At 43.7% G+C, this 21,532-nt stretch overlaps 1 protein-coding gene across 5 annotated transcripts in view; it reads left to right on the forward strand.

Moving 5' to 3' along the window:
* OXSR1 (oxidative stress responsive kinase 1) overlaps positions 1-21,532 on the forward strand; it is a 330,066-nt gene that overhangs the window by 277,267 nt on the left and 31,267 nt on the right. For 2 of the 5 annotated variants that reach the window (XM_029588379.1, XM_029588381.1), the window contains 2 exons: positions 8,359-8,364; positions 21,296-21,360. In XM_029588379.1, coding sequence (XP_029444239.1) covers positions 8,359-8,364; positions 21,296-21,360 — 71 coding nt within the window. Of the gene's footprint in view, positions 1-8,358; positions 8,365-14,570; positions 14,838-21,295; positions 21,361-21,532 lie in introns of those variants that run through there. The other 3 variants (XM_029588380.1, XM_029588382.1, XM_029588383.1) reach the window with 2 other exon arrangements.

Genomic DNA, 21,532 nt, shown 5'->3' on the forward strand with positions numbered 1-21,532 from the left:
GTATAGGGAGCAAAGTTTTGGACATATTGGGGGCTGGGGCCATGTACGGAACAGTAAAATTCTCTCAAAGAAGGCTTACATCCATGTGTGGCAGGAAAAATGATCCTAAGTGATACATTTAAATCCTATGCTAAAAGAAATTTAAACTAGAGGATGAGGGTAGCAGAAGGAATTTGTAATGTCACCCCCCAAATCTCTTTGAAATGGGTGAAGGGGATAACAAATCTACTGAATAAGGCACAAAAGTAGTCAAGAGCGATAACCTGAAGGAGAGATGCTGGAGAGCTATGAGCAAAAACTGCTCGTGGTCTGAGCAATAAAATCCCAGACCTGCAGGCTCTGATGGTGGAAGCTGATCTGGACATCGTTGCTGTGTTACAGAAACATGGTTTATGGAGCCACGTGACTGGGATATAGCCATCCTTGGCTATAACTTAAGGAAGGACAGAGAGGACAGGAAAGGGGAGGAGTAGAGCTTTGTCAGAAGCAATATCCAGGCAATTGAAATGAAGAGGACATGGGGTAGGGAAGAAGCATTATGGGTAGCCTAAAAAAAGATGCTTCCATTTACATCAGTGTGGTGTACAGGCCTCTATTTCAGACAGGAGCTGGACAAAGATCTGATTAGACATCAAAAAGATGGGAAAAGTGTTGCCCCTTAGATATTTTAATCTGCTGGATGTAGACTGGAATATCCCTTCTGTGGAATCTGAGAAGTAGTAGGATACTGGATGCTCTCCAAGGGGCTATGCTCAAACAAATGATAATGAATCCCATGAGGGATGGTGTAATCCTGAACCTAGTGCTCACAAATGGTGATAATGTCCAGCAGGTACCCACCTGAGAACAAGTGATCCATCAGACTGTAGGGTTTGATATTGCGAATAAGATACAAGGAAGTCACACACAGACCCGAGATTTGAATTTCTAATATACGGGCTTTGACAAAATGGGGATGTACCTGGAGAAGGAGCTAGGATACTGGGAGAAAATGGATGAGGTGGAACTTTGGGCTAAATTAAAAGTAGGTATTACAAAGGCAACAAAACCATATTAGAAAAGTAAACAAAAGTTCAAGGAAAAAGAAACCAATTTGGTTCTCAAAGGAGGTAGCTGCAAAAATAAAGGCAAAAAGTCAGCTTTCAAGAAGTATAAAGGATCCCAAAAAGAGGAGAACACAGGGATCATTATCTGGTGAAAATGAGGGAGACAAATCAGAAAAGCAAAAGGTCACGAAGAAAGGATTGCCCAAGAGATGGAGGTAACAAAACGTTTTTCAGATATAAAGAGGAAAGCCTGAAGTGGTATAGTGAAATTGAAAGGTGATGAGGAGCACTGTGCTGAGACTGACAAGGAAATGGCAGAAATATTAAACAAATTCTTCAGTTCTGTGTTAACTAAAGACCCAGGAGAAAGACCATTGCTGGTTGACAAGACCATAGAAGGGAATGGGCTAGACACAGCTCCTTTTTCAGAAGAGTATGTATGGGAAGAGCAAGGAAAGCTTGAATGTGGACAAGTCTGTGGGGCTGGATGATTTACATCCCAGGATACTATGAGAACTCGGATGTCCTGGTGGGGCCGCTAAATGACCTGTTCAATAGATCCTTGGAAATGGGAGTGGTGCCGTGAGATTGGAGAACAGTGGTTATGGTCCCGCTTCATAAGAGTGGTAGCAGGGAGGAGGGCTGGAAACTACAGACCAGTTAGCCTCACTTCGGTGGTGGGAAAATTAATGGAGATGCTGCTGAAAGAAGATACTGAACTATCTACAATCCAGTAAGTTGCTGGACCTGAGGCAGCATGGATTCACCAGAGGAAGGTCCTGTCAGATAAATCTGATTTATTTTTTTTAATTGAGTGTCTAGAGGATTGGATCGAGGAAGAGCATGCAATGTCATCTATTTGGATTTCAGCAAAGCTTTTGATACCGTTCCACATGGGAGGCTTGTGAACGAAATGAGAAGCTTGAGTGAGTGCCAAGGTAGTAGAGTGGATTACAAACTGGTTGGATAGGAGACAACGTGTAATGGTAAATGGAACCTAGTCTGAAGAGAAAACTGTTAAGTGGACTGCCACAGGGGTCTGTATTGGGGCCTGTTCTGTTCAATATCTTTGAGTGACATTGCAGAAGGGATAGAAGGTAGTTTGTCTATTTGCGGTAACCTACACAGCACAACACAAACTACCATAAGCTTACTGGGCAGACTGGATGAACTATTTGGTCCTTTTCTACCATCATTTCTGTTTCTATATGTTTGGGTATCCAAATGGCAATTGAAACCTAATGTAGACAAGTACAAAGTGATGCTCGTAGGGAAAAGTAACCCACACTGTAGTTACATGATGTTAGGTTCAATATTAGGAGTTACCACCCAGGAATAAGATCTAGGTGTCATAGTGGATGATACTTTGAAATCATCAGCTTAATGTGCTGCAGCAGTCAAAAAAGCAAACAATGTTAGGAATTATTAGGAAAGAAATGGAGAATGTCGGTAATACCTTTGCATCGCTCCATGGTGAGACCACATCTTAAGTACTGTTTGCAATTCTGGTCGCTGCTTCTCAAAAAATATCATTGCACTGGAAAAGGTACAGAGTATGGCGACCAAAATGATAAATGGAATGGTTTTCCTATGAGGAAAGGCTAAAGAGGGTGGGGCTGTTCAGCTTGGAGAAGACAGCTGAGGGTAGGATATGATAGGGGTCTGTCAAATTATGAGAGAACTAGATGGGTAAATATAAATCTTATTCTTTCAGGTAATACAAGGATTAGGGAGTACTCCATGAAGTTAGCAAGTAGCACAACTAAAACAAATTGGAGAAAATTATTTTTCACTCAACACACAATTAAGTTCTGGAATTCATTGCCAGTGAATGTGGTAAAGGCAGTTAGCATAGCTGGGTTTAAAAAAGGTTTGGACAAGTTCCTAGGGGAGAAGTCCATAAACTGCTATTAATCAGTGACTTAAGGAATAGCCACTACTTATTACTGACTTTAGTAGCATGGGATTTATTTACTGTTTGGGTACTTACCAGGTACTTGTAACCTGGATTGTCCACCGTTGGAAACAGGATGACCCAGTATCGCAATTTCTTATGTTTCTTATCTCTTAAGTGCTTCTGCTGTACAACCCTCAACTTTGGACTCCCAACATGCAGTGGCTAATTCATGCCTGCCTTTTAATGGAGAAAGCAAGTTTGCTGACATATAAACAGGGCTCTCTGTAAACAGCAGGATGAATAAACCATTTTTAACACCCCCCAGCCTTCCAGGAGAGCCAACTACTTCATTGAAGCTTAAACTCTAGAAAACATAGCGTGGCGCAGTGTGCGAGTGGGAAATGTTGCACATGCTCAGTAAAGTTTCACTGAGCATATGGAAATGGGTCTGTGTCTGTGCCGTCTGATGTCACCCACATATGGCTAATTCATCCTGTTTAGAGACCCCTCATTTTCTTCCTTGAATACATCAATGCCTCATGTGGCAGCTCATGTAAAAGAATTTCGCTATAATGAAATTTATACTCTGGGATGTGAATTTGATATATGGAAATTGGAGACTTTCTATAACAAATTTACTGATCTGTCAGTTCAGATATTTTCTATCATGTTCATTCATTTTTAAGTTTGATTTTTTTTAAAGCATTACTTTTTCTTTGGTATTACAGAATAATCAGAAATAATATTGGAGCAAAGCAGTACGTAATTGAATGCTGTGTGTGTGGGAAATGAGTGTTTGGGGGTTTGTGTGCGAGCTACAGCTTTTGGTGGTGGAATGTGTATGTGTTGTGTGTATTTGTGGGGGGCGGGGGGGGGGGGGTGTTCCAGTCACCTGTGAGGGAGCATACATTTGTGTAGTGAGGGGAGGGTATGTGTGTGTGTATCCTGCCACCAGCTGCTCCTGCCTATAGAATTTTATAGAATGATTTATGCATATAAAACACATGCGCAGATGGAGAAACAGACACCAGTTGCTTAAGGCTTTCCTGCAATGTCTAAAACTCTTCTGTTTCCTAAGCTTAAATCTTGGTTTTGAAGAACACTACAGGAGAACATATAGTGAGGTCATATTAGCAAGTATAATAGACTAAAAAAGCTGCAACGGGTAAATAAAAGTCCAATACCTGAAGGCTTCATCTAAGACCAATGACTGAGAAATAAAAAATGTAAAACATTTACATTATTCATGAGACCCAAAAGCCTGCTGGGAAAAGATGACTTTTACTTCTCCCTGAAAGACCAGATAATCTTTTTCTTCCCTGAGATCTAAGGGTGGGGGGAGTTTCCAGAAGTCTAGACCCTGCTATGGAAAAACATCTTATATTTTTCAAGGAAAAGAGCATTCTTCTTGGACAATCAGGATGGTAGTCCTCACATGTGGGTGACATAATCCGATGGAGCCCCCGGCATAGAAAACTTTTTTTGTCAAAGTTTCTAGAAGCTTTGACCAGCGCACGCCCAGCCTGCCACCATCCATGCGTAAGCGTGAGGTCCCCCTTCAGTCTCCTGTGGTGCAGTTGCCTTGCAGTTCGTGGAGCTCAACTCTTTTCTCAGGTTTTCCATTGAAAAGTTAATTTCTTCCCGTCTCCATCATCGGGTCCCCTTTCGCGATAGGTTAAAATTGTCGTTAGGAATTGACTGCAAAGAAGTGAATTCCCAACATCTCCCATATCAGTGACCGCTGGCCATCGACCGCATGCCAGGTAATTCTTATGGCATTGTCCAATTTTAGTTGGTGCCTCCAGTGCCCATGGATCAGAACATAAGAACATGTGAGGACTAACATCCTGCTGTCCTTGGAGAACACCTGTTACAGGTAAGCAATTGTGCTTTGTTCAGTAAGAGGAGAAAAAGGTCTTTCCTGAAGATCGCAAATGGTTAGACAGGACAAACTCCCACTTAGCTCTCAAATAGGACCCTTTACCTTGGAAGGCCTTAAGACCAACATAAGGATTTAATACTTTATTTGCAATGCTATTTGAAACCTGTGAAGGAGGCTTAATGCTGGGCCAGTGTGCTCACAGTATATACTTGTGTAATAATGGATAGAATAAATAGGCCATTTGGTCTTTTTCTGCTATGTTTCTATATGGTGGGCTGCATTCTGAATGAGTTGGAGAATCCTGATCAGGGACTTTTGAAGACCTAAATAGATGTAATTAGAATAATCAGCCCCGGTCAGGGCAATTGCTTGTATAACTGTTCTCATATGAGCAGGCTGAATGAAATATGTCTGCAGGCAGACCAATGGCAGATTATAAAAAGCTGTTTGGGCAACCTTCCTGATATAAGATTTAACATCAATTTGGAGTTAAAAAAAAAAAAAAAAAAAAAAAAAAGCTAGATTTCTCATTTCATTCTTAAAAGGGAGATTTAGCTCATCTAGTTGTACTGAGTCTGAAAAGTCACTGACTACAGTTCAACTGATCCAAAGGTCCTCCTCTTCAGATTGAGAGCAAGTTTTTCCTCCTACATTTATTAAATGCTTTTATATATGATCAGCCAAATTAAGTAAAACGGGTCCAGAGTGAATGCAGTGGCAGAAATAGCTGAACAGCGTAAATTGTATAATGCCCAAGTCCATCATAGGTCGCAGATAGAAACACAATCAGGTCGATCCAGTAAAGTGTGCTCCGTCGGAGCGCACTGTCACCCTGCTCTGGACGCGTGTTTTCCCTTACCCCTTATTCAGTAAGGGGAGGAAAACACGCGGCCCACCCGCGGCACCTAATAGCGCCCTCAACATGCAAATGCATGTTGATGGCCCTATTAGGTATTCCCGAGCGATCCAGTAAGTAAAATGTGCAGCCAAGCCGCACATTTTACTCTAAGAAATTAGCGCCGCCCAAAGGTCGGCGCTAATTTCTTCCGGCGCCAGGGAAGTGCACAGAAAAGCAGTAAAAACTGCTTTTCTGTGCACCCTCCGACTTAATATCATAGCGATATTAAGTCGGAGGTCCCCAAAAGTAAAAAAAAGTAAAAAAAAAAAAAAAAAAATTTTGAATTCGGCCCGCGGCTGTCGGGCCGAAAACCGGACGCTCAATTTTGCTGGCGTCCGGTTTCCGAGCCCGTGGCTGTCAGCGGGCTCGAGAACCAACGCCGGCAAAATTGAGCGTCGGCTGTCAAACCCGCTGACAGCCGCCGCTCCAGGCCAAAAGGAGGCGCTAGGGACGCGCTAGTGTCCCTAGCGCCTCCTTTTCCTCGTTTGCACCGCGTCGCCTAATTTAAATACTGGATCGCTCGCACCGGCGAGGGGCCGGTGCGCGCGCCGGGAGAGCGGGCGTTAGTCCGCTCTCCCACGGACTTTACTGGATCGGGCTGATAGTGATGACAGCAGAAAAAGAGAAAATAGCTCATCCAATCTGTCCAGCAAGTTTCTTGTGGCAGTAATTGCCACTCCGTGCAGGTTACCCCCAAGTCTTATGAGAAGGGTAGTAATATTTACAATCAAAACTGCCAGCAACATTTTTGCGGGGTGGGCACCCTTCTTGATAATTCAAGCAATGCTGTTTGAATATGCTTTGCTTTTGGACTTGGCCATAGGAGCAGTCCTGAGATATTTCTCATGTCTGCGTATCAGTCTCCCAGACTGTAAAAAAAAAAAGTTCTAAATACTGCAAAAAAAACTGACCCCTGGGGAGACCCTGAACGAAGTGGCTTCCAATCAGAACAACTTTCTTCTATTCTGACTTGTTGCTAACAGCCTCTAAGAAATTATTCAAAATATCCAAGGATGGATTTGCCAGAGCTTTTAAGTGGAGGAAGATTGAATGGCTTATGGTATCAAAAATACTTTACTATAGAGAGTGCTGAAAAAAAACACCCCAGCATTACATTTATCACTGTGATTATTTGCAATCTTGATGAGATGAGATGGCTCACCAAATCAGACCAACTATGAATAAAACCACATGATTTACATTAATGCTTGATCTATTCATGATGGATTGCTCTGTCATGGTTTTATAGCCCATCGGTGGGAGCTTAGAATCAGCAAATTCTTTTCTTGTCTGTTTTTTGTACATAGGATTACATCTCCATGTTTTTAGTGAAATTTGATGGGAGCGTGTATTGATTAAAGATGTAAATTTCCCAGAAAATTTGAATTGAGGGGGGAAAAAAGCAGGAAGACATGGAAAAACTGGGGAATACTTTTACTTTAGTAGCCATATAGTGCTTGGTATGCATGCATTTATTAAATTTTCTTGTTTGAACAATATGAAGAAATCAGATGCAGAATTGTCAAAAGCAATTATAGAAAAATGAACAGACTTAAAATAAACCTGCAAAATGGGTAACAGGATATGAAAACATATTGTCATAACTGTTAAACAGATGGAGGATCATATGTTCTGCATTGCTCCTGCTTAAAGCTGTTTGAGATAAACAAATCACACTGTATAGTTTCCTATACAAAAAAAATTAAATTATTTAAAATTCAAAATGGTACCAGGAAAATAAAAACCAAAACAGAACTTTCAGCATTTGTTTACTGTATTAACAATCATTTGGAGTTTTGGTTTTCTGAAAATTGTTTTAGGACCATAATTCATTTAGTCACGGTCTTCTGATTCTTACAGTTCTTTACTTCTGTTCCCCAATCGGTTCCTTGTTTCGTGTTTTTCTAGGCTATCGCCTTTCAGGATTGGTCCAGCAGGAGCCCAGCCCTTCCCATGGCTTTTGGTTAATGTTCCCTCTAAGGTGAATGCAGTTTTGCACATTGTAAATAAACCTGGCTGTGCAGCCTGCTGCGCAATCGCCATTCAGAACCTGACAAGAAGAGTATCCAAAGCCTGTCCCTCTGTTGCTAGCTAACTGCTTTGTATAGTTTCTGCTGAAACCATGAGGCGGTTCCTGGGTGCTGATTGTACTATCCTTGAGAACCATATCTTAACAGTTCTGAACAAGATTTATTTGTGCTTCCTAGTAATTCAGCTCTGCCTATGTTTCACATCAGGTTTTGGGTACAGCAATATCAAGATGGCAGGCATCAAAGATTAGGCTCCCCTCTAAAAAAAAAAACAAAAACAAAACAAACCCCAACCACCCTGACTGTAGGGTGCACAGATAGAAATGTGATGGCAGAAAAAGGCCATATGGCCAATCTTGTCTGTCCATCCACAACTATTCTTCATTTTTACAGTTCCTACCACTCTTTCAGAGATCTCTGCTTATCCCATGCTTTCTTGCATTCATATATTGTCCTTGTCACCACCTCCACTGGGAGGACTGTTTCATGCATCCACTATCCTCTCTCTAAAGAACTATTTCCTTAAATTATTCGAGTCAACCCCCCTTTCACCCTCATTCCGTGACCTCTCATTCTAGAGCCTCCTTTCCATTGGAAGAGGCAAGCCTCCTGTGCATGGAAACCTTAGAAATATGTAAATATCTCAATCATGTCACCATATTCTTGATAACACTGTTGACCATTTAGTAGCCACTCTAATAAACTAACCCCATCCTGTTTATATCCTTTTGAAGGTGCAGTATCCAAAATTGTGCATAGTATTGTAAATGAGGTCTCACCAGCTACTTTTACAGGGGCAATATCACCTTTTTTTAATCTGCTATCCATTCCTCTCCCTGTGCACCCAAGCATCTTTCTGACTTTTGCTATAGTCTTATTTATCCATCTGTTTGGCCACCTTAAGATCATCAAACAATTTCCTAGAGCATTTTTGGGTTTTATAGCCCAAATACATGTCTTGTTTTTTAGCATTAAATCTTATCTGAGATTCTAGATCATTCTCAAGCTTTATTAGATCCCCCCCCCCCTTCTTGGGTGTCTACCCCAATGCAGGTGACTTCGTGTTCCATGTGGACCGGGCAGTCCTTGCCAAAATAAATTAAAAATTCCTTCTCTTCTAAATAAAATTGTGACAAATCTTCCAAATATTCTCTAAATCTGTTTGCTAATGCTCATAAAATGCAGGCACTATCCTAATACTGTTCACCTAGTTAGAAAATAATCACAACCAAAAATGATCTAAAAATCACCTTACTTGCCTTATCTACAAAATAAGACTACCTGTTTCAGTCTACTGGATAAGTAATTTATTTTCAGGGTAGACACAAAAACCTCCAGCTACAAGGACTTTTCCTATTTATCTTTCCCTCTGTTTTCAGCAGCCAGTAGCAGGCTGCAATTACTGTCACCTCATGACTCACTCTTTCTCTCTGAAATAGACAACCCCATCTTTTATATGTAATTAGTTAAGACATATCATTAGGATTCAGCCTCTTGCTTTTATTGGTTACAGGGATGAATAAGTAATATATTGTCTAAGCTCTAATGCAAAAGTTTGCCATTCTCTAATTTGAGAATTTTATTTAGTTCTGGCTAGAAAATTGCTGAATGAGTCCCAAATATCTATGAAGCTTTTTTTTAATATGAAAAATTACCTGTTGCCAAATTTCCCATTATGGTGTTATGTAAGGAATTTTGGGGATTCTAATATAAGACTCCTTTTTCCCCAACAATAAAAGCTCATCCATACTCCTACCTTGGATCTTCAACTTAGTAATGTAAAAAAGTATGGCTTCCACATTGTTACCCTTTGTCTTATACCGCCACCCAAAAAATATACAAATTTCATCCAAAAAGCTTATTTTCACACATGATCAAAATATGACCCATAGTATCTAGTTTTTTTACATTTAAAGCATCTTTCTATATTTGAAATTTTTACTTTAAAACCCCGAAACTGAAATATAAAGGCTGTCTGTAAAAATGTATAGTGGTCTTCCTCAGACATATTCTCAATTAAATTTTGTATTCTACCAAAGCATTCTCCCTGCTTTTCCCAATAATGCTAACTTCTATGCCCTTTTTCCACTACATTGCACAATTATCATGAATTAACAGCTGATTTACTGTTTTATGCAGTTCTGAGACTACCTCTCCACTTCTGCCTGAAAATATTTTTCCAGTTTATCCATGAAGTCATGATTTAAATACGTGTCTAGGAAACTCACATAATGTTAACTGTAGATGTGCATAAAAGTGTCTAAATCAAATTGCTCCTTTAATTGTTAAAGTTAACATCTTTCCAGGTTTGTCAGTCATCTGTAAAATCTTTTATCCACTCCCTTGCTCCCAATTTTGAAAAATTTGTACTTGGTCTCCTAGTATGAACGCAATATTCCCATGAATTATAATAAACAGTGTGATCTTGCATTCCATTTTCAAAGCCTTGAAATATTTCCACACACAATGCTGAGGTGGCACTAACACTATTCTGAATGTTGACAGTTTCTCAGATTTTAGCACTAACATATCCCAGTTACAAAGGTTTTACAATCACTACTGAAGCTCATATAACCAATCGTTCAGGGTCCTTGCAATGCTTGCCATTTTATAAAGTTCACGGTTTGGTAGCCCCACACCTCCCTTTCTCAATCATTCTTTAAAATCCTGCAGTTTCCAAGTTTAAATTCCTATGTTGTATGATAGACTAGCAAAGAAAAGTTAAATTATAATAAATTATATCCTCCCTCTTTTATTAGCCTGTCCTGAGGGTGGCAATATTGGCCAGAAAATGGCTTCTATCCACTAGGACTATTGGCATCATTTGCAGTTGATAGGCAATAAGGTTTCTTTCTCTCCATCTTCCCTCTTCAAAGGGAAGGTACAAGTTTTAATTGCCATTGTAAGGTTAATTGCTTTTCTTTTCTCTTTCAAAATACATTTGCTCTCTTCTACTTGGGCAGCTCCTGACTTCAAAAGAAGTAGTTGTAAGTTGTCTTACATTTCCATTTGTCTTGAGAATGAAACATTGGCTAACCAGAGGGCAAAACAATTTAAATTAATAAATGCTTCTAAGTCACTGACTTACAGTAAGCCTCAAGCAATGGTTCACCCTGTTCTCTCTTCCCCTGCTTCATATCCCTACCACTGTATTTATTTGTTGATATTTGTAAGACCTATATTCTGATGGGGTGAGGGTTATGTAACTCTGGGCAAGCTGTTATTTTGTACATGGAAATATTTAACAATTATGATTTCCTAATCATTTCTTATTTTGTAAAAATAAAACAAATACATTTTTTGCTGAGGACAAACAGGATGGTAGTCCTCACACACCGATGGTGGCATTAGATGGAGCCCCACTGCAGAAAACATGTCAAAGTTTCTAGAACTTTGACTTGGCATACTGAGCATGTCCTATACCACGTGTCCATGCAGGATCCCTCTCCAGTCTCTTTCCATGGAACTGTAAATCTTAATATGAGTGAGCTCACTTAGGAAAGTTTTCCACAAGGTCAAGAATATCCATTCTCACATTGTTCGTGATTTTTCTGTGCTGTTCTATTGCCGGTTCCCTCTGTGCCATTTCCGTAGTACACCTAGTCAGGATTTTCAGCAATTCGGATAAGTTTCCTTTCGTGGTGTATTTCCCCATGGCAGTGGTACATTGGTGCAACACCCTGTCACTATCATTTGTGCTTCGTGTTACTTTTGTTTTGTCCAACGTGTCCGGTTTTCGGCAATGCCCCTGGTGCCTGAGGGCCATGTCGATCATAGATCTGCATAAACTTTCTCTGCCTAGGGGCATCGCATGAAGTCCAGGATTGCCACTTATGCGCCCAGATGACCCGAAGAGATGTCAGCCTTAACTTGACAAGATCGATTAGCTCTTTGGGTCAAATAAGTTCAGTGCTGCTGATGCCGATGGCTCGGCATTGAAGGACCAAGGAACTGAACTGATGGACACTGAGCCATCAATATCAGGATCATTGGTTCTGATGATGCCATTGGCAGATAGGAACGCTGGAGACTGACAGTCTATCTCCTCCAGGCTGCGGACGTCAGGTTCCTCATTATCGGCCTCTGCACTGGGGAAAGACTGGGCCGAGCAGCAAGGGAAGCTGAAGAAGCATCTGCTCCGGTTCCTGTCAATGCACAGTGATGAAGATCTGGCCACCCCTCATTCCTACCAGTCTGTGTTGGCATCAGCAGTGTTTGAGGAGGAACTGAAGTGCCTATTCCAGCTGACAGTGGACTGGGCACTTTGGTCCTGTGGTGCTGATGGCACCAGACCCAGTGTCACCCATCCTTGTACCGCTTCTGGAGAAGCTCAGCGTGCTCATCAGTATGTTACTGATCCAGCTGGCGCCAGTTCCTGGGACAGCATCAGTGGCCGGGGCACCAAGGCCTCCCCCTACCAATTATGGTGGTTATCGCAGCTTTCTTAAGAGGAAGCTCCACTAAGGCTGGCAGAGATGATGAGCTGTAGAGAAACTATAGATAGTGAGTAGATAGGGTATGCTGTGTTCATAGCCAGAACTAGATGACAAAACTCACATAAGGTCTTGAGGAAACTCAGTAGCTGGAAAGGGTTAGGCCCTCGAGGAGAGAGTACCTGGTTCCAGGGAAAGCTCTGAGAGAGCGATGGTAACTCACAAATGTCTGTATCTGCGATCGCTTCAGGCATTAGAGAATCTTCAGAGTGTTAGGAACATGTGCCCTTGGAGAGAGTACCAGTTCCTAGCTGCAATCTAAAATAGAGAAAAGAGAGCGAGGCCCCGAGGAGCAGGGTACCCCTGGTAAGTCCAAGGAGGCAGAGTAGCTTGGACAAATCCTTGCTAACTCGATTAGTTAGTGAATACTGAGACCTTTTTATAGTGAAAGCGGATAACAGCTTGGGGAACGCCCCCCGAGGATTCGCGCCCTAGCTGGTACATCAATGGGAGCGCGCGCGCACCCTACGTCATCAGGAACATGGCGGATCTGCAGCATCATGCCATTCCAGGGACGCCAGCGGAAGACGGCAAGAAGACACCGTGGCTGCTAGCCATTCATCAGACCCAGAGGGAGTCGCCACAGCGGTAGAGAGGGCGGAGTGAGGGCGTCGAGCAGCGATGGACACAACACCATAGTGGTGGTGCACCTCTGCAGGCTGGAGTGAATGTTTTCCCATATCTGGACGATTGGCTGGTCAAAAGCATACCTTAAGCAGGGGCTGCCAGGTCCATGCACTTGACTGACTGTGTGCTGGAGTCACTAGGGTTCATTCTCAACTACCCAACGTCCCATCTCAGCCCGTCACTTCAATTGAACTTCATAGGAGCTCTGCTAGGCATGGCTCAGTCCAAAGCCTTCATGCCGTGTCAAAGGGCAGTTACTTTGACTACCATTGCGGCAGAGATTCAGCAGAGCCAACAATGTCAGCCTGGCACACGTTGAGGCTATTGGGCCGTATGGCCACAGCCATTCAGGGCACGTCTACACATGATTAGAGCCCAATGGACCTTTAGGTCACAGTGGTACCAGGCTACTCAGAGCCTCCAGATTGCATTTGTCCTAGTGGCTTGTACTTTCAAATCTGGAATGGAGGATCTCTTTTTTTCGGAGTCCCCTTACCCAAATTGTCCTACCACGGATGCATCCATCCTGGGGTGGGGTGTTCATGTAGATGGGCTCAGCACCAGGGTCTCTGGTGTGCTCAGGAACATTCTTGTCAAATCAACTTCTGGAGCTTCAAGTGATCAAGTACGTGCTATGGGCTTTCAGAGACCAGCGGTCCAACAGAATTGGTCTGATCCAAACAGACAACTAGTAGTCATGTGGTATTTCAAGCAGGGAGGCACGGGATTGTACCTCCTGTGTCCAGAAGCTGTCCAGATCTGGTCATTGGCCCTGTCCCACTGGATGATGCTCAGGGTAATGTACTTGGCCGGGATGAAGAACGTAGTAGCGGACAGGCTGAGTCAAGCCTTCAAACTCCACGAGTGATCCCTGGACCGGGGGTAGCAAATCGGATATTCTGTCACATAACATTAGGTTCGGCCAGTCTGTCCTTTTAGAACCTGTTTGAGGTGTAAAACCCAACTCTTGCTACCTAGGGCCTGTTTAGGTTCAAGCTATCCAGTGGTGGTGTGCCTGTTGGCACCTGGTTTGCATGTCTGTTGGTCCCCTTTTGTGTTGGGGAGCAGCCTGTAACTAGGGATTCACCCATGTGAGGATTAGCCTCCTAATTGTACTTGGAGAAAGCAGAGTTGCTTACTTGTAACGGATGTTCTCAGAGGACAGCAGGTTGTTAGTCCTCATGAAAACCACCTGCCACCCCACGAAGTTGGGTTTCTCCTATTTTTTTTTTTATATTGTAATTTTATGTTAAAAGATTGGAGAGGGACCCCCGCATGGTTAGCAGCATGCTGGGCATGCTCAGCATGCGTAGTCAAAGTTCTAGAAACTTTGACATGTTTTCCGCATTAGGGCTCCATCTGATGATCTCACCCATGTGTGAGGACCAACATCCTGCTGTCCATTACACCCATGTGTGAGGACCAACGTCCTGCTGTCCATTACAGGTAAGCAGCTCTGCTTTCCCTAAAACTGCATGCTTCAGTCTTTTGTCAAAGTCTTATTCTGTGCCTTGTTTCTCCTTTAGAGAAATCCAAATGTTTATCTTCAGATTTACACTTAAATAGCAAATAAACATTTTGGAAGAGAGCTTCACTTGACATATGTTGATCAGCATGTAAGACATTGCTTTGGTTAGCAGAAGGAGCTGTATGATTTAAAAAGATACTTAAAGCTCATTCCTATTCTTGCATTGCAGAGATTCTGGCATCATAAGGATTTCTACTTTCTTTTAATAGACTTCCTCTCCCAATTATTCCCATCTTGAGAATGGAAGCCTTGCAGCAGAGCTACCTCTGGAACCTTGAATCATGGACACTACATTTAGCCACTGGGTGTCACTCTGAACTATGATCATGACTTTCTCCCCCTAATCCCCTCATCCAAAGGTGTGTGAATGCAGCCTTCATAGCATCGCTGGCCCAAGATGTGGAAGGCTTGATCTGAGAATTGAATTGGGGATATTCCACATGGTGGTACATAGCCTGTCCAAGAATGTATTTTTAAATGAATGTTATTAACTCAGATATAAACTTTGTATGCTGTGAAAAGCAAGTGTAACTTTATGCATTAAGCTGTTTTCTGGGCACAAGGTTTTACAGAGCATTTTACTGTAATGCTGACTAGTACTATCATTAGTTTTAGTTCACTGCTTTATTCATTATTGCTCATGCATTTCCTTTAAGTCAGATATTCCTCATAAATAAATAAAAAAATAAAAATGGCAAGTATTAATCTTATACCAAAGTTAGGCACATCTGATATCTCTTCATTTTAAATGAAATATCAGTGTTAGCTTAGACTAGGACCGTTTGTGTTTGCTTGCATAATTACCATCTTCTACAATGCACAAGATTATTGTTCAGGTAGATCTCCTTTAAATATATATTCCAGGGTTTATTATATTTACAGTAGTATGTGTAAGTCCTTCCAGGGTGTACACTAGTCCACATGTCTCCAATATGAAAGCATGCCACAATAACCATTGGAATTTGGATTGGCTTCTCTTTCTTATCCTGTCTTAATTTGCTCTATTTTTATTTTGTTTCCTGTTGACCTATCTTGTATCACCTCATTGTTTCCATGTTAGCTTATTTTTAATTAGCTTTGTCTGCCAGGGGCTGTGCCTTTGCTTGTTTCATTTGCCAACTCTGCCAGTGTGTCTGTTCAATGTGACTCTGTTCATGGCAGGGTGGGGTGACTGATTATTACTGATAGGTTGATTAGTGGTATCATGAAAGGAAAGATGGGGAGAGATTTATAGAATTCTCATCACTGCCCCTGCTTTTTCTCCTTCTCACTGAGTGTGTGTTGACCTTAAGGGAGCACCCAAAAAGAGATGGTAAGGATTGCACTTCCATGTCAGTTTCTCCATAACCTGAATGTATGCTTTACGGAAGATGTCTGTGTACTTGATCTGTTGGGGTGCAGAAATAGGGATAGGTGTCTCTATATGGGGCTCAGTGGGAAAGGCATGGGTCAAATGACTCCACCTCCCTCTACTCTCTTCTTCCTTTCCTATGTTTGTGTGGGTGGGTGGTGGGAGTAGGCAGGGAGGTGAATTGTGTATGTGTAGAGGAGCTGCCACACCTGTTTGGTAGGTGGGATGTGGATAGTAGGGTTTGGGAGTGAATTATGGGTGGATGTGCAAGCTTGCAGTTTTGGGATATGAGTGGGGTAGAATAGCGTGTGTGTGGGTGGATGTGTGCACATGCAATTTTTCTTCCCCCCCCCCAAGGTATGTGGTAGTATGCAAATGTTTTCTCATGCGTTTTCATGTACCACATGGCCACCTGATTGTCTATTTGAATCAGGATGGTCTTGTTTGAAAGGAAGCTCCACGGATATGGGCGTGGGCCCTTTCCCACTCGATGTACCTCACAGCCATCTACTTGCCGGGCGTGGACAATATGTTGGCGGACAAGTTGAGCCGCATGTTTTTTCCACATGAGTGGTCTCTCAACCCCACAGTAACGGACTCAATATTCCAACGTTGGGGTTATCCTCACATAGACCTCTTTGCATCATTCCCAACCACAAAGTGGAAAACGTCTGCTCCCTCACTCGCAGTTGCCACTCGCAACCGAGAGACGCTTTCACCCTCTCGTGTGCCAGCGGTCTCCTCTATGCATACCCTCCACTTCCACTCATATCAAAGACTCTCGTGAAGTTACAGAAGGACAAGGGCGTAATGATTCTGATAGCCCCTCACTGGCCACGCCAGGTGTGGTTTCCTATCCTCCAGGATTTATCAGTACGCCACCACATTCCTCTGGGAAAGGATCCGCTTCTAATAACTCAGAACGGATGCCTGCACCTCCCCAACCTCCAGGCCCTATCTCTGACTGCCTGGATACTGAAAGGTTAATACTCCATCCTCTTAACATTTGAGTCTGTGTCCTGAGTCCTCGTAGCTTCACGAAAGCCTTCCACAAGAAGGTCTTGTCGTTCCAAATGGAAGATGTTTACAGTATGGTGTACATCTATGTCCTTAGACCCCTTCACTTGTTCCACGGTGAAGTTTCTGGACTATCTCTGGTCCATGTCGGAGGCAGGCCTCAAGACCTCCATCAGGGTACATATCAGTGCGGTAGCCGTGTTTCATAAAAGCGTGGGGGATGTTCCTATTTCGACTCAACCCTTAGTAACGTGCTTTGAGAAGCTTGCTCCACTTAAGACCTCCACTGTGCCTCCCGACCCCTTCTTGGGACCTCAACGTGGTTTTGGGCAGCTCATGAAACCTCTGTTTGAGCCTCTCCAGTCATGTGATCTGTTATCTCACTTGGAAAGTAGTTTTCCTTCTCGCTATCATGTCCGCTCGCAGAGTTAGTGAATTGCAGGCATTAGTTACCTTACCCGCCATACATTAAATTTCTGCATGACAGGGTAGTGCTCCGCACTTACCCTAAGTTTTTGCCAAAGGTAGTGTCAGAATTTCATATCAATCAATCTATTATCCTACCTACCTTTTTTCCCAGGCCCCATTCAAACCCAGGAGAACAGGCTCTGTATTCCTTGGACTGCAAACGTGCCCTAACCTATCTAAACCACACGACCCACAGGAAATCCACTCAAATGTTTGTTTCTTTCGACACCATCAAATTAGGAAATCCTGTGGGAAAGCAGACCCTCTCCTCCAGGTTGGCGGACTGCATTTCTTTTTGCTACCAGCAGCAGGCATTCTGTTACAAGACCATGAAAAAGCACACTCTGTTAGGGCCATGGTGACATCAGTAGCACACCTCCGTTTGGTGCCGCTTGCTGATATTGTAAGGCTGTTACCTGGAGTGTTCTCTCCATACCTTCTCAGCCCATTATTGTTTAGATAAGGCTGGCACACAGGATTCCATCTTTGGCCAGTCCATTCTACGCAACTTGTTTTATGTTTAACTTCCCAACATCCTTCCTCCGGACCCGTTCAGGATGCCCTCTTACCAAATTTTCACCCCTGTTGTTCTGCCTGTTGTATGTCTTGGGTGCATTTGGTGCATTGTTCGGGCATCCATATGTGAGGACTACCATCCTGCTTGTCCTGTGAGAAAGCAGAGTTGCTTACCTGTAACAGTTGTTCTCACAGGAGGGCAGGATGGTAGTACTCACGAAACCCCCCCCCCCCCCGCCCCCATGGAATTGGGTTCGTTTACGTTTTCTTATTTTATTTTTCGCACATACTTTTTACTATAAGACGAGACTGAAGGGGGACCCCTGCTGGATGCAGGGTCAGTGCATGGCTGGGCATGCCCAGTAGATGCCAGTCAAAGTTCTAGAAACTTTGTCAAAAGTGTTCCGTGATTGGGCTCCATCCTGATGATGTCACCCATATGTGAGGACTAATATCCTGCTGTCCTGGAGAACACCTGTTACAGGTAAGCAACTCTGCTAAACCTGACTGGGTGGTCCCCAGGACAGGGTTGGGAGCCACAGTTCTAGGAATAGGTGTGCCTGGGCAGACTACCCAGAGCCTGCCCATAACCGCCACGCCGGGCTTTCCCCCCTCCCCCACGATGGATAGAGACACGGGGGATGGAGGGGGCGAAGAAAAAGGCACGCAGAGAGGAAGAGGGAGTGATGGTGCGCCACACCAAGGGCACCACCACCCCCTCCAGAGTCGCGTGTCCAAATGACGAGGCACCATCCTCTGCATGGTAGTGATGTCGCAGGCCCTCTAAAGGGTCGCGGAAGAGGCGAGGCGATCCTTTTGGATCACGCTTAGGAAAAGGATCACGTCGCCAGCAGAGTCCGGATTCCGCGGGCCCAAGCACCATGAGTAGCACCAGAGAGAGAAGGCAGTGTGACCGCAGGCCCAGGCAGCGACCCAGCAGCTTTTCCCATGCCCCTCCTCCCCCCCCCCCCCTTGCCGGGACCCTACCTCTCTGGGCCTGCTACATGTTTCTGGAGTCCCCTGCTATGATCGTGCCAGGAGCACAGCAACCTCATGGGGCCTATAGCTGGGTCTCATCACATGGTAGCACAGACAGCAGGACCTCCCAGCATACTTTCCTAGAATTACAGCACGTATATAAGAAAAAATGTATTTGACTGTATTTGTCTTAACCCCCTCCCCCCCCCCCCCCCCCCCCCCCCCCAAGGAGCTCAACCACCTTGCCAGGCCTGCGCCTAGCATGCCTGGGGGAGGGAAAGGGGGCCTTAGCAGCAGATCAGGCCCTGTAGGGAACAGTTAGCCCCCCCGGCCCCTGGCCCCCCCCCAAAAGTCATCAATTTCCTCAGGGAAATAGTGTTAGCGGCACTACAAAACAATATAACACTGCGAGCTAGGCATGTGCTGAGGGATATGTAATAGCACAGCAGATGCTTTATCCTGTGCTAAATGGCATTTGTTTCGTAAGCACCGGACAAAGCAGGGACAGCAATGCCGGCACACTTATGGAAAATTGGTCTGTAACCACCGTTGAGTTGGTACGAAGATCGGTCGCACCATCTACATGGAAGTCATACTGCCGGGGCTACGATTACGTGACTAACTTCCTGAAGGAAAACGGATGGCAGCAAGGCTCAGTCTGCGGCAAATTGATCATCAAATACATCGCCATGGCAAAGGAGAGTGGTGTATCTAGGAATGTTGTAATTAAACATTTGGCAGAACTGGCGTTCTTTTTTTTTTTTTTAAGGCAAGGGGGTTGGGTGACCCCACTAAATCCTTCATCCTGAAGAAAATGACAGGATGGGCAAGGAAAATTGGTTCTACCAATGACATCAGACATCCCATTACACATGACATGTTACGGTCTCTCTGGGCAACACTACCATCAATCTGTTCATCAGAGTTTGAAACAGCTATTTCGGCTGGCCTTCTCACTCACATTCTTTGGGGCATTGCGAGTGAGTGAATTGGCAGCCGCCAACAAGGAAGGCTCGGGAGATAGAGGATTACTTCGGAAGAATGTGATATTGAAGCCAGAGACATTAACTAACACAATACACAAGTCAAAAACGGATCAGGAAGGAAGAGGAGCCACACTTGCTCTAAAACGGGTGGCAGGGTGTGACACTTGCCCAATAGAAAATGCAAAGAAGTATTTGGACCTGAGGTTGGAGGGGGGAGTACACTTGCTGATTCATGCGGATGGTACACCATTACCCAGATACCAATTTGCAGCAGTGTTGAATGCATCAATAAAAAAAAAAAAGAATTTGGACACAAAAATTCACCACACACTTTCAGAATTGGGGTGGCTACAAGTGTGGCGCAAACTGGGCTTCAAACAGCAACAATAAAGAGAATTGGACGATGGCGGTCCAATGTCCTTTTAGACAGTGACCACAGATAACCATAATTCTTGATTATATCTTACAGATCAACAAAGGGTTCCACGCTCAGATTGGATCATTGGTCAGTCATATATATGTTGGACTGTTAAGAGAGCAAAGGAACGACCCTATGGACAACACCTAGGACTGGCACCACAAGGGTGGGTCATATCCTGGATGGGAAAGAATGGCATGCGTTGAACAGTTATTGCCCCTATTATGGCGCCTTAGGGATGCAAAGGCTGCTTCGGATGTAATAATGGGGGGGGCTATGATCTGTGTTCATTAACCTGCAAGAGATTGATAAAGGCAAAAAGCAACTTTGCTAGGATAGCCGAATTATACCCGAAATCCACACTATTCTGGTCGGACATCATCCCACGTCTCAAGTGGAAGGATTCTAAACTATGGAGTCAAGGTCAAAAGAACGTGAACCATCAGATCGGATTATGGACATGAGAGGTAGTCAAACAAGAAACCAGTGGGCGGATGATGCGTGTCCAGGCCTCTTTAGACATGGAGTGCACCTGTCTGACGTGGGGTACGATATATTTAGTAATGTGATTCAGGATGCCATAGAGGACAAAGGCCACAGCTTATCTAATTGGGGGAGCATGAGGCAAGGGTCCCCCCTACCGTGTCTTGGTGGTTACCCAGGCCGGTTGGGCATATGGCAAGTGGTGCCGGCGGCATCACAGGACAGCGTGGTAGCCGATAAGAGCTGGGGGAGGCACAAAAAGGTTGGGGCGCAGAAGGCGCCGAGGGTTGAGGCCCCCTTTTCGAGGAGTAATGCTGACTTGCTTGGTTCCTATGGCGGGCAGCGGTGGAGACATCTTACAGACTCGGGTACCCAGGAAAAAGTGTTATGATATGTTAAATAAAATCTATGGCCTTATTTAGACTAACTTCAGTTTCTGTGGTTTTTTTTCCATTCCATAAACAAACGAAAAATGTTGCCAAAATGTGCGGGTGGGCAGGGTCAACGGCCACGCGAGCTGGAGTGATGGCTGCTAGTGTTAAATAATTTCACCACAAAAAATCTACAGGTTTATTATGGAGAAAGCTCACAACCCCATATAAAAAGCAACTAAAATTTTGAATGTATATTTACTATAAAAATGAAATATTTCAAAATGGTCTCTTTTTTTTTTTCAGGCAAGTGCAGTGCCTCCAGTGCAAGATGAAGTTAAAGGTGTTATCAGTCTGGTATTAAGGTTAAGGTAAGTCTCTCACCTAGGTTTAAATTTCTTTTCTTTATGCTGATGCTATAAAATATTGTAAAATCATTACAATTATGAACAAATGCAGTGTGTTAGGTGTGGGTAGGTCCAGAATTAAATGAGTTTGTTTTTTTTAAATCCAGTCATCTGAAGACAAGTCACATGGGCCACC

Source organism: Rhinatrema bivittatum, chromosome 2, assembly GCF_901001135.1.
Source record: "Rhinatrema bivittatum chromosome 2, aRhiBiv1.1, whole genome shotgun sequence".
Classification (NCBI taxonomy): domain Eukaryota; kingdom Metazoa; phylum Chordata; class Amphibia; order Gymnophiona; family Rhinatrematidae; genus Rhinatrema; species Rhinatrema bivittatum.